Source organism: Vidua macroura, chromosome 8 (genome assembly GCF_024509145.1).
Source record: "Vidua macroura isolate BioBank_ID:100142 chromosome 8, ASM2450914v1, whole genome shotgun sequence".
NCBI lineage: Eukaryota > Metazoa > Chordata > Aves > Passeriformes > Viduidae > Vidua > Vidua macroura.
In genome coordinates this window covers 25,386,041-25,397,746 of record NC_071578.1, presented here as the reverse complement: position 1 = coordinate 25,397,746, position 11,706 = coordinate 25,386,041, and the positions used below count along the sequence as shown (strand labels likewise).

Sequence of the window (11,706 nt, the reverse complement as noted above, 5' to 3'; positions counted from 1 at the left end):
GCAGTGCCTGGTCTTCCTCCCAGACCAATAAAAATCAAAAATGCTTTCAAAACAACAGGATAAGCACAGTTTGCCCTTTCTTATTTTTCCATATTTACTCTTTCACTGTTTTATCTTCTATTCTTCCTACTAACTGGGCTACCTTTTCATAGTCCCTTTATTGTCTTGTTGCCCCCTTAGGCAACAAGAAGCACCTGTTAACTTAGAAAACATCTCCAAGCTTGTATTTCACTCAAGTATATTGGCAACAGCTGCACATCTCTACCATGGAAAGCTTCTGGTTTTAGTTTCTGCTAGCTATTATCTCCTTTTGTTTCCTTCAAAACTTATCTTCAGCCAAGTGCACCGTATTTCATTGCAGCTGCTTCTGGTTATATATTGTTTAGATTTCTTCCTTGGTAACTCTATGAATTGGCTGACTCCTTTTCATTATTTCTGTGGGGCTTAAGGGAGAAAAAACAAGCAATTCCTTTGCTTGTGAATTCTGCCATTTATTAGGATGGTAAAACTCTCAGAAGAAATTGCAGTATTCCAAGTAATATCATTTGCAGGGGAACTTATAAGGGCTTTATTTTAAAGCTAGGTAAAACTTAGAGTGAGAAATTGATGGAATGCAGGCAAAAAATTAGAAAATTTTAATTAGGAAATGTGCTCTGAAGTGAAAATAATGTTAATTACATCACAAGAGGACACATAAGCTAAAGAGCTATTTTTTCCAGGCCTTCTTAATGCTAAACTAAACACAAGCAGTTGCTGGGAACTGTGTCACTAGTAATAAATGGCTGTATTATTATCAGCTTCTCAATGTGAATTGCATGTGGAACAAGTTCTTCAATATTCTGTGTATAAACATTCACAATACTGTGTTGAGTAATCTTCCCCAAACTTTGGAATTTGCATGTGTTCTAGCATGCCTAGCACCTTTTCCAGAGAAAAAGTGGCATTTCATGGGGCTTTTTATTGTTGTTGTTCTTGGTTTTTTGGGGGTTTTCTTCAATGCATAAGGGCAAAGACTGGTCTGAAAAGACACCTAGGTGTCTAACCCTGTACAGTCACCTACTGCTTTCTGACTTTAGAGGTAAGTCTGTGCATAGTTATACTTTTTATTGTTTTAAAGGTCACTTTCCATTCTCCTTTAAGTAGAGGTCGAGTTGTTCCATGACAAAACTGTGCAGCTGTGAATAACCTGAGGCTGAGGTGGTTCTTGAGATGCCTCTGAAGGAAGGAGAAAGTGCAGAGCTGGTTTCTCAGAGAACACAAATCTTTTTTGCTTATGTGCTGTGTCCTGACTTGCTTTGTTCTGAGGTGCTAACAGTAACTACTTAAAACCTCCTGAGTCAGTGTGCCAAGTGATTAGTACAGAAACTGCCCAGCTGTCTCTGTGGGAAATTCAATAGAATTTTCTTTTCATGGGCCACAAACACTGATGGATTAAGTCACACAAAACCCAATGTTAACAGAAGAAAAGGTTCCTGACCAAGAATGCAGCTTGTGTACAAAAATCTGTACTTTAATATGAGCTAGCCATAAAATTAATTATAAAAAAATACTGTTATTACTACCACAAATATTTACTGTTGTAGCACCTGAAATGTTTAGTGTGCTTTATTGGCTTGGATAAGACAAGTTTCTTTTCCTAGTTGATTTTACCATCCAGATCAGACAGAGTACAGAAGGTAACAATGAGTCAAGAGTCAAATGACTGAGGGCAAAAGGATTTACAGGAGATTCAGGAGGGGTCTACACCTGGATTTTGAACAGAACCCCACAGAGCTCAGAGAATGCCCAAAGCAGTAGCTTATAGAAATATGCTCAGTGTGCCTTTCCTATGTGTACTGTGATGAGATTTTATTATTTTTCTAGTCCAAGCACTAAGCAACTGCCCCACAGATCTAGGCTTCTGGTTTATTTTCATGGGCTTAATATTTATAGTAAATAGATCAGGAACACATTGTGTGCATCTTGTTTTTACACATAAAATAGCATGATGATAATGTAATTAGCTGTACCTTTTCCATGTATAAATACACCGGCCCCACCCTCTCATAACTCAGAAAAGGAAAATACCCAGTCTTGTAGCAAAGTAAAGCTAGGGATATCCACTGTGTCTGTTACACATCTTAAAGTGGAAAGCATGACAAGGCCAGTGAGCGAATTGCAGCAAATCAAACAGTTTCCTTTAGAATAAACTGACCACTTACTGTACAGGAGTAAAGTTCTTTCCAAGGCTATTGGGCTTCATGAAAATGTAAATAAAATGTGTATGACCTTATTCTGTCTCTGCTGTGGGGAACTTTGTAGGCCTGAATTTAAAAACATAATGGCAACTTTCAAGCTACACCTAATTACATACACAATCACAAACTTCACAGGGATGTTTGAAGGCTGCTTCTCTTGTCATCAAAGTGCACCACTGGGCAATGAAATTGTCAACAGAAACTGTCAAACCTTCCTTTGTAACACAGAATCTGTTCACCAACACTGATACTTCATACAGTACTCTGTGAATGGCTCCTGCCCATGCTTCTTGCAGTATAAAACATGAGAAAATTAGGACAGGAATTTAGCATTCCGTGCAATTGGCTACAACCCCTTGAAAAATTTTTTGAAGTAGTCCTCTTCTGCAATTTGCTGGTAATTTATCACCTTTCAAGTGCTAGCAACATGAATAATGATTATGATAATTCAGATACAAACCAGAAATATTTTAGGCCTCCTAATGAGGATACTTTTTGGCCACAAGACCAGTGGCTTTGAAAGTGGGTTAACTACTTCCATTGTTTACTTTTGTAACTATCTATTACTACAGCTATCCAGAATGCATTCCTGTTGGTCCTGGATCAGTCATTCAAATAAAGGGCTGTAGTCTGGTGGATTCTTCTGCTGTCCACATGGCTCCAGGAGTAGCTCCCCACCTGAGGACGTGATAATTTCTTCCTGGAATGATAGAACCAATTAAAATATCAAAGATCAAAGCCACACCTACCTTCTAAGAATAGCAATGAAGGCCATCACTCCTCTGTAACTGGCAAGCAACTATGAATAAACACTTGATAAAATAATTACAGGCCAGGAAAAGGATCTTATCAATTAATAATTTTCTTCATGCTTTGTTTATCTCTTATTTATGCTGGTAGCAACTTGTGCTGCTATCAAACAGTGAAATCAGCGCACACAAGAGACTCTGATTTGTACTACTTGTAAGTTGCTGCACTACTTAGGAAGCCAGATACAGATGCTTATAGAGGGTGTTCTCATGGGTTAATTGAACAGACAGATGCCAGTCTTACCATGCTGCTACCCCCAGGCACACTGAGCAGGAGCTCAATGTTGAGTGCTCACACACAACAGTAACACCTTTCTGACTGATGACAGCAAGGTGAAAGACATTGCCCTTGCTAGGTAAAGGCAGTCTGTACTCACAGCACCGATGCACAGAAGATGCACACTCACACCATATTCTGTAAGGTTTGTTCTTCCACCTAATGGTTACCACCCCTTGTGTCTGCCAGCTGAGTTGCTTGAGTGACCTCTCAGGTTTTTTTAATCAAAATGAAACAAAATGAAGTCAATCAGTATAAGCAAGTGAAAAATTAGTTAATGTCAGCCCTCTGACATTAACTTAAAAAATGTGCACACAACCTGTGGGGTGGGGAAGTATACTCTTGCTAAAAATAGTCATGAGGAAAGCAGCACCTTTTCCCAAAAAATACAGCAATAGCTCAAGGGAAAATGTGCCCACAGCACAACTGCTCACACACAGATTGCTTGGGGTTACCAGGAGGCTTTGGGACAATTGACAGTGTACTTCACCAGAGAGGGCAGGCAGAAAAGCCTCCAAGAAAGCCATGTGACAGACAGGATAAAATGCCTCCTGAGACAATTGCCAAAGGTACCAGTTTTAATACAGCCATAAGCTTGACAAGGTAAATAGAGTTGTGTGTTGGCATTAGAGCTGAACTGGTTTGCCTGATAGGCTTACTACAGGGGTAGCTATTAACTTTTATCATGGGACACCTAAGCAAGCTTTTCCTTTTTATAAATGGCAGGAACTAAAAGCCATTCTGCTTCTGACAAGTGCTCTACTGCTGTCTGTAAATAGATGTGTTCTTAATACACTGATTGCCTAACGTGAGCTGTGATGCAAATATGAAAATGAGCAGAGGGGAAACTACATTAGCCAGAGGTTCCACATTCAACACCTGATAATCTGCATTTGATGTGTTGCATGTCTGCTTTTCTTTCCCTGACAAAGCCCTGGTTAGACTCTTTCCAGGTGCACTGGGGCTGGCTGCCTGGGATGGAACTCACAGCTGCCTGTGCTCCATTGTGACATTGTGTTTTGAATTGGTGGCTAAAACAGTGTTGATAACACACTATGGCTTTGGCTGCTGCTGATCAGTGCTTGCACAGCACAAAGGCTTTCTCTTTCTCCCGCTCAGGCCCTGCTGGCAGAGTAGGCTGGGAATAAGGGAGAACTAGGAGGGGACACAGCCCAGCTTGTTAACCCAAACTGGCCAAAAGGACATTCTGTACAAGAAGGGTGTCAGGGATTTGAGCTTCCAAGGTGGCCACTGAGAAAGGTTTTATTTAATTTAGGGGAGGACATATATTTTAGTCAAATGTGACACCTACCATCTCCCCATGTGGAAATACAATTTGTGGATATTTAATGTACTAATGATCTCTAAGGGGACACTAAGGCAACACTAAACAGATGCCAAAAACAAGTGAGATAAAAGCAAAATTTAAAAGATAGGGAACTTATAATAAAAATAACCTGAGGCTGAATAGTTAAAAATTAAAAGCTGCAAAGAAAAGGAGGAGCAAAAAATTTATAGAATTACTCTGAGACAAGAGCAAGAAAAGGATAAAATAGGAAGGGGAACTAGAAAAGAAAGGAAGAAGAGGAATTATAAGGGTGCCTAAGAAAAAAAAACAGAATTAAAACTGATGAAGATAGGGAGAGATGCAAGACGAAAACAATTTATGCTTTCAGAAACAGTACTACTATTTAGTTACAGTCTGGCAACGAGAAACAGAACCTAGAGGTAAAGTAATTCAAACCCATCTAAAGTCGAATAGTAAATTCCTCTTGCAAGATTGTTTTGGGTAATAAGGAGTGACCCTTAATACATCCCTAAAAGAGAGACCCTCCATATTGCCTTCAGTGCAGGGTCACACTCTCTTGCTATTGCACATTACAGCCCTCACATCAAAGGTAGAAAAATGCTGAAATTTCATTGAAAGACCTTTCTATGGTATTTCCAATCCAATTTTCCACAGCAAAAAGGCTCAGAAAGAGTTACATCTGTCAGCCCTTATTAGGCCATTTGTAGCCAAGGAGAGTACACACTTTATAAGGGGAAACAAGTACATACTGGAGCATTTGAAAGAAGGGGAAAAGCCTTCTGATTCACTGCAACAGAAGTATGAATGTTACAGCTGGGCTTAGTGTACAATACTCTTTCCCACTATGGTCATTCCTATTTTCCAGTGTGGTTTCAAACTACACAGCTCCTCATTTAATTATTCATTCCAGTCAGCTATTGATCTCCACCTAGCAAGTGTTACCTTGTGAAAATCAATCAGATCTGTGAGTGTTGGGTGTCGGTTTGGATCTACCCCCAGGAAGCTGTAGAAATCCCCCGAAGCATCAACCAGGAAGTGCTTGAAGCCGTTTTGCTGGCGATAGGACAACGCGTAGCCCCAGATTTTCTCACTGACTCGCACCAGGAACGCCCCTTCAGATTTATTCATCAGCAGCTCCTCTGCTTCCTGACGGCTGATAATGCCTGGCAAGAAAAAACCCCGTGGTTATGCAGGTAACAGGTCTGCCAGAGGCAATCAAATGCAGCAAACAGTGAACAAAAGTGAAATCACAACGGTGTAACTTCTGAAGACTGGAATGCTTCAAGGAGGAGTCTAGGAGGAGATGGAGACAATGTTTATGCTGTTTGCTTCTGAAAAATAGCTGTAAGAGTTTTGATGGAGTCTGGTGGGATTTGCTTTTTAATTTGATAATTAAGACTAGCTTTTTCTCATCCCTACTTCTTTTTCAAAGGAAGTACGTAAATGCAACTGGCCTATCAAAGAAGCAAATCCTGGACAAGCCATCTTTTAAGCAGACTAGCACAGCTTGGCATTGCAGCTTGAATTTGCAATGCATTGCTGATATTTGCAATTGTCTTTCAGTTCTGCAGACTTCTGTCTTACAACTGCTTTAAAGGTCCTATAGAAAGAATGTAAGGCAAGTGCCAGGAGAAAAATAATTTCTCTGCTTTTGTACACCCACAAACATACACATCCATAGATGAATATAGGTAAATTGGAGGAAAAGGTTTAACGGGAGTAGAGTTTCAAGAACTTTCTTTTGTATTCTTTTGTGTTGGAAAAATCTTCATCTTTCTTGTTCCTTTTGATTCTGGGGCACAGCACTGAAGTTGCTAGTACTTCTGCTTGCGTAGAGGTTATAAAAGATAAAACCTATTCTGATCCCAGCCCACAATACAGGTTGATCAGAATTGCACCTGGCATGAACCAGGTCTTACCACCCACCCAGAGAGCCTAGTTCCAGTCTGTCTGGTCGGCCTAGAGGACAGTCAGCTCATGTCTCAATTATCTGTGAAACACCAGATGCTCACTCTCATTGGGAGCAGATGTTGAATTAGGCCATTCTGAATGTGAACATGGCACATACGTCAGTAAATAATGTATGTACATGTTCCAAAGCTACTCTCTGTGGGGATAGCTTTCTCCAAACAATGCATGTAATATTTAATGGAACCACTTGTCATCATAGAATCCTACACATGTCCTAGTGAGAGTTCCATGGAGTCCAAGTACTGAAAAGCCACATTGTTTTAGTGTAATAATAAACATAGTTCAGGGATTATCAGTTTGCACGGAGAAGGGTTTACCTGAAAGTTTAGAATGCTTTAATTAAGTCCTTAAAGAAAATTATGCATCTGGGAGACATAGGAAGGGACTGAGGAGGTCTGGGCACTAAAAGCAAGCACTGTGTGATATTAGGAAAGACAGAAAAACATCTACTTCTTTCATTTTTTGTCTACTTTGAGAATATGAATTTCTTTTACAGTTTTACTTGGTGCAGTGATGAAGGGCTCAATCTCAATGGGGCTCAGAGGTCCCCTTGGGAATACCCTCAGTACTAAGAAGAAACATACACACATATAGTCTGCTGAATGACACACATTTCTCTTTTATGAAGAATATTGCATCCTCTTTGCATCAGACATGAAAAACGGGCAGTGCAAACATAAGCGTTTGTTTAGAAACAGCAAGTAACTGCTCAGCAACAGTGTCAATTTATGCACTTTTCAAAATTCAAAATACTTTTATTGGAGGTATTCCCAGATGAATGATTAAAAATTTTTGAACTCTGTTCAAATAAAAAGACAGTACCAATATGAATCCATATGATACAGCGTATTATGAGAAGCTGCACCACCACATCCCAATACCAGGTACCCAAGGTTGACACAAAAACTGATTCTGAAATCACAGTATCTGTTAACCCAGTCTTCTTTCAAACTGGCCTAATTTAAATATGCATTAAATGCTTTATTAGTGATTATGATGGCTACTTCCTTGACAAATCTCTACTGGAAATAAATGTAGATGAGCCACACTACCAATCTCAGAGCGTAATGACAGGAAAGGATAAACACCAGCAAATACTACATTAATTACCATAAATCAGTACTTATACTGTAGTTCTAGATTGAAAGCATGCTGATAACTTTTGAAATAGGAACTGGTGTTGTTATAACTACCTCTTCTCCAAACAGTGCCAGAACCATTATGCAGCCCTGACAAGGAATGAGGTAGACTAGACAATTCAGCCCGATTAATATAGAGGATTTGTGAAACAAAGAGAGTTGTAAAAAAAGAATGGTTATATTATACAATGAACACTATTAGGATATTTCTAGGGTTTGAATCACTATCAGGCATATCATATGAAATTCATTTAGCATTGATTAGTTTAATGGCAAACAATCTGTTCACCTGCTCTCAACTCCCACCAGTGGAGCTAAAACACTGGAGGCTTCCAGGCTACACACGATGCCATATTCTTTGCCAGACCTTAGGTTTGTTCTGGGTACTTCATATCATTGAGTAGGTGAGAAATGCTACATCACTCACAGCCAAGTTCTTTTTTTAATTCTCTTTTCTGCTAAAGATGGTGTAATAAATTATCAGCCAGCTACTCTCTTCTCTTTTACTCTCCTGATTCTGGTAAAAGCTCACAAGAAAGCATCTCTCCAAACCATCTTTTCTCTCTCTCCTTGCCTCCCAGTTATTTTATTTTTCTCTGGTTCGATTCTTCAGAGGGTGGTTATTACAGCAATGAAAGTTTCCCTCTACCCTTTAAAAAACATTATCCTGTTCTCAAGACAATTGGAAAAAGAGTGGCACTGTTCACTCCTGAGATAACTGTAGAAAGATAGACATCCGTAAAACCCTTACATTTAAAATTGCTTTAACTAAAATTAAGAAACTTTGGTTTCCCAAGGCTCCATTAAGAGGTATAGAATCACAGATGCTCTTACTTGTGCTAGTTAGAATGTTAATGATAAATATTATATTGAATAGAAACCACTAGTGCTTTAAAAACTAATTTCTCCTCACTCTTATTCTTGCTAATCTCTTAAAAAGATTTTTAAAAAAGGAAAAAGCAGTCCAGTTTTGCAATGTTTATACATATTTTGAGCTTGGATTCATAGCAAGAGAATAAGATTTTCTAAGACAGTTATTTCAAATCATAGAACATTCATCATCAACGGACATGTTTCTAAATAACAGCTTCATTTTTAAAATACAGGACAATTTTTAGATGATGATAGGCAAGTCTTAACATTTTTGTTGTAATTATGTTCTGCTTACTGCCACCAATCTTTCAAACAGGAAAAAGAACATCCTAACATTTAGGGTATATTAAGCTCATGTGAGAAGTGGTGAGTTCATTATTAATTTAGTGAGCTCAGCTAAGAAATCCTAATGCTGCCTTCCAAGTTTACAGGAGTCTCAATAGCAGAAAGTGCTATTCTGCAATATTCTGCAGTGACACCTCAGCTTCCCACTCTACTTTTAGGGTTATCCTACATACATCCTTGAGTGAAACTCAAGATGAAGTACATATATATTTGTTACAAGAATGCCACACCAAGTATGAATCCAAGGCTGATAAATTTTGCCAACAAGGCAGACTATGTACTAGAAGTCTTGAATTATTTTTTTCACCATTATGCAGATAAAGTTACATCATGTCCTTTGTTGTAACCCAGCAAGGGTCTGAAGTACCACATGTAATAGTCATGTCTATATAAAAAGATAATTCAGCCTTTAATGGTCAATATCTTTTTAATACACATACATACATATATATATGTGTGTAATACATGTATATTATAATATATTTGTATATGCCAAGAGGCCAGCTAAGGTTAGAGGGACAGCAAGTAAAAACACAGCCCAGAAGCTTTCATTTACCATTCTGCAATAGAAGCTACTTGCTCAGCTGATATATGCTCTTTTCATATTTTTTCCATTAGCTTGATCTCAAAAACTCCAGCGCATGAGGTCTTACTCAGAAAAGGTGTTACAAATACCGGCATGAATAAATGAGAACAATGTAATGAAAGAATTCATGGCAAAAGTGCTTTCACGACCATTATGAAAAGCCTTGTGCAAAATTGATTTGATGAGCAATTATGAATATTCACATGTAATAAATGCAGAAGAAAGAGACCATCCTGTTTATACAACTTAAGATATCTAATCAGGATGATGTAGGTCACAAATCAGGATCCAAACCAGAGAGAAGCCAATACCAGCATCTCCTTTGTTTTCAATAGGATTAGATCAAAGCCTAGATGAATACAAATATTCCTGGCAATCATTACATGAATGATTCACATGCTAAAGGTCATAAAAACACATTACACTGAGAGCAAGTGTAAACAGTAAATAAATAAGTAGACACAAGGAATTATGAGGAATTAGCAGATAACTCCTGAATAGGAGGACAATATTTGCGACTATATTTGTTCAATTATACAGGCAGATCTAATCAGGACTTTGAAAGATAATGATAAAATAGCCATAAGAGGGAAGGAGCAGTTTGCCAAGTATCAGCCAAACCCTTCCATTTTTTGAACTGAAAAACTGAGATAGGCAGACATACTACTCTAAATATAGCATTTAGAATAAAATAGTTCCCAATGGCAAAACAGCAAATTTTCCAAAAATTTCCAAATCAACTTCTTCTCTTCAAGACTTAATTTGAAAGTCAAAAGTTGGATTACACCTCACAATGAAAGAAAAACAAAAAAGCTGAAGTAAGTTTCAGGGGGGAAAACCACTATAGAAGCTTGACAATAAATTTGTATAGAACAGATTTTATGGTCTTGGGCATTTTGAATCAAAAGTTGTGATTTGGTGAGAGGAAAATACATCACAGGTTTTTCTCCTTACTTCATTATGATTTTAAAAAATCATGCATTTGGAAGTAAAGATCAAACCTGCCTGGGGCCAAAATCTGAATGAAGGCAATCAGTTTGGAAAGAAATAATCAGACAAGTACACAGAAATTCAGAAGGGATTGATCCAAATGAAGCTGTGGAATGAAAATTTAGAATAGATCTGACCTTTTTGAGGTCACAATAAGGTTGTATAGTAAAGGCTTGAAACAAACACTCAAATGACACCAGTAACCATCTCTGGTCTGGGAGAAGGTGAAAAATCCAGCTCCTTCAGCCACTAAAAGACCAAAAGCATAAAAGCAGGCTTCCCTGTAATGAAAAAGCAGGCTTCCCAAGTAATGGCTTCCCTGCAGTGGAAAAACTAGAGCAGCTATGGTTTATACTCTCAAGGAAAAGCATCACTCAAAGCAAGTTTCCTCAGGCCGACTTCTCCAATTCTCTCCCACAAGTGCAAGTCTATATGTGGACTCTGAAACTGACTGAATATAGTTCTGGTTGTTCATTGGGAAGGACACAATTAATCTACAGCAGGGTGATGTCTAGACTGAATACTTTATGTCATCCTTGAGACTGCCAATGTCACACAGAACTTAAAGAATGCTGTTATCAGTACGGTGGTTTATGCTGCGACTGAAATAGTCAAAAAATAACAAAGGGTCTAAAGTGCCACATATAATAGTCTTGTCTATATAAAAAGATAATTCAGCCTGTAACGATAAATATATATAAATAGAACTTATACATTGTCATTTCTTTGGTGATTCCAGCAGGAGTAGCATGCACAACTAAATACATGCACAAATATTTGCAGCAATAGGATCTTACAGTGTATTGCTATTGAAGAGGTTTCACCCTCTCCTTCCTTTTAGTCACAATGTTTTTTTGAATAATGCCACAAGAAGAGATCAATAGCATTGTGTGAGTAAAGCTATAGCTGAGAGGTAACAATAGCTCTCCTCTGCTATTTCAGAATAGAAGCAATAAAGGCCAGAAAGCAAAGCAAAGAAGTAAATCAAAGACATCTGGTAATAGAAACAAAGCTGTTGAAGCTATTCACCATCTGCTGTTAAGGCAGAACAAACTCATATGGGACTAGATCTTCAAAAGAGTACTGTTTCCATTTAGACATTGAAATAAATGGCCATGCTTAGTAAAAAAACCAAGAAATTATAAAACAACAAAAATTCAATAAAAACCC

General features: G+C 38.2%; 1 protein-coding gene across 2 annotated transcripts in view; it reads right to left on the bottom strand.

Annotated features, from left to right (window-relative positions):
* Nucleotides 1-503: 503 nt before the first annotated feature.
* Nucleotides 504-11,706, bottom strand: part of SH2D4B (SH2 domain containing 4B) — a 60,644-nt gene continuing 49,441 nt past the window's right edge. For both annotated transcript variants that reach the window (XM_053984090.1, XM_053984089.1), the window contains 2 exons: nt 5,575-5,795; nt 504-2,937 (listed from right to left, as the gene is read on the bottom strand). In XM_053984090.1, the coding sequence (XP_053840065.1) occupies nt 2,845-2,937; nt 5,575-5,795 (314 nt within the window). In that variant the 3' untranslated portion in view covers nt 504-2,844. The remainder of the gene's footprint in view (nt 2,938-5,574; nt 5,796-11,706) is intronic.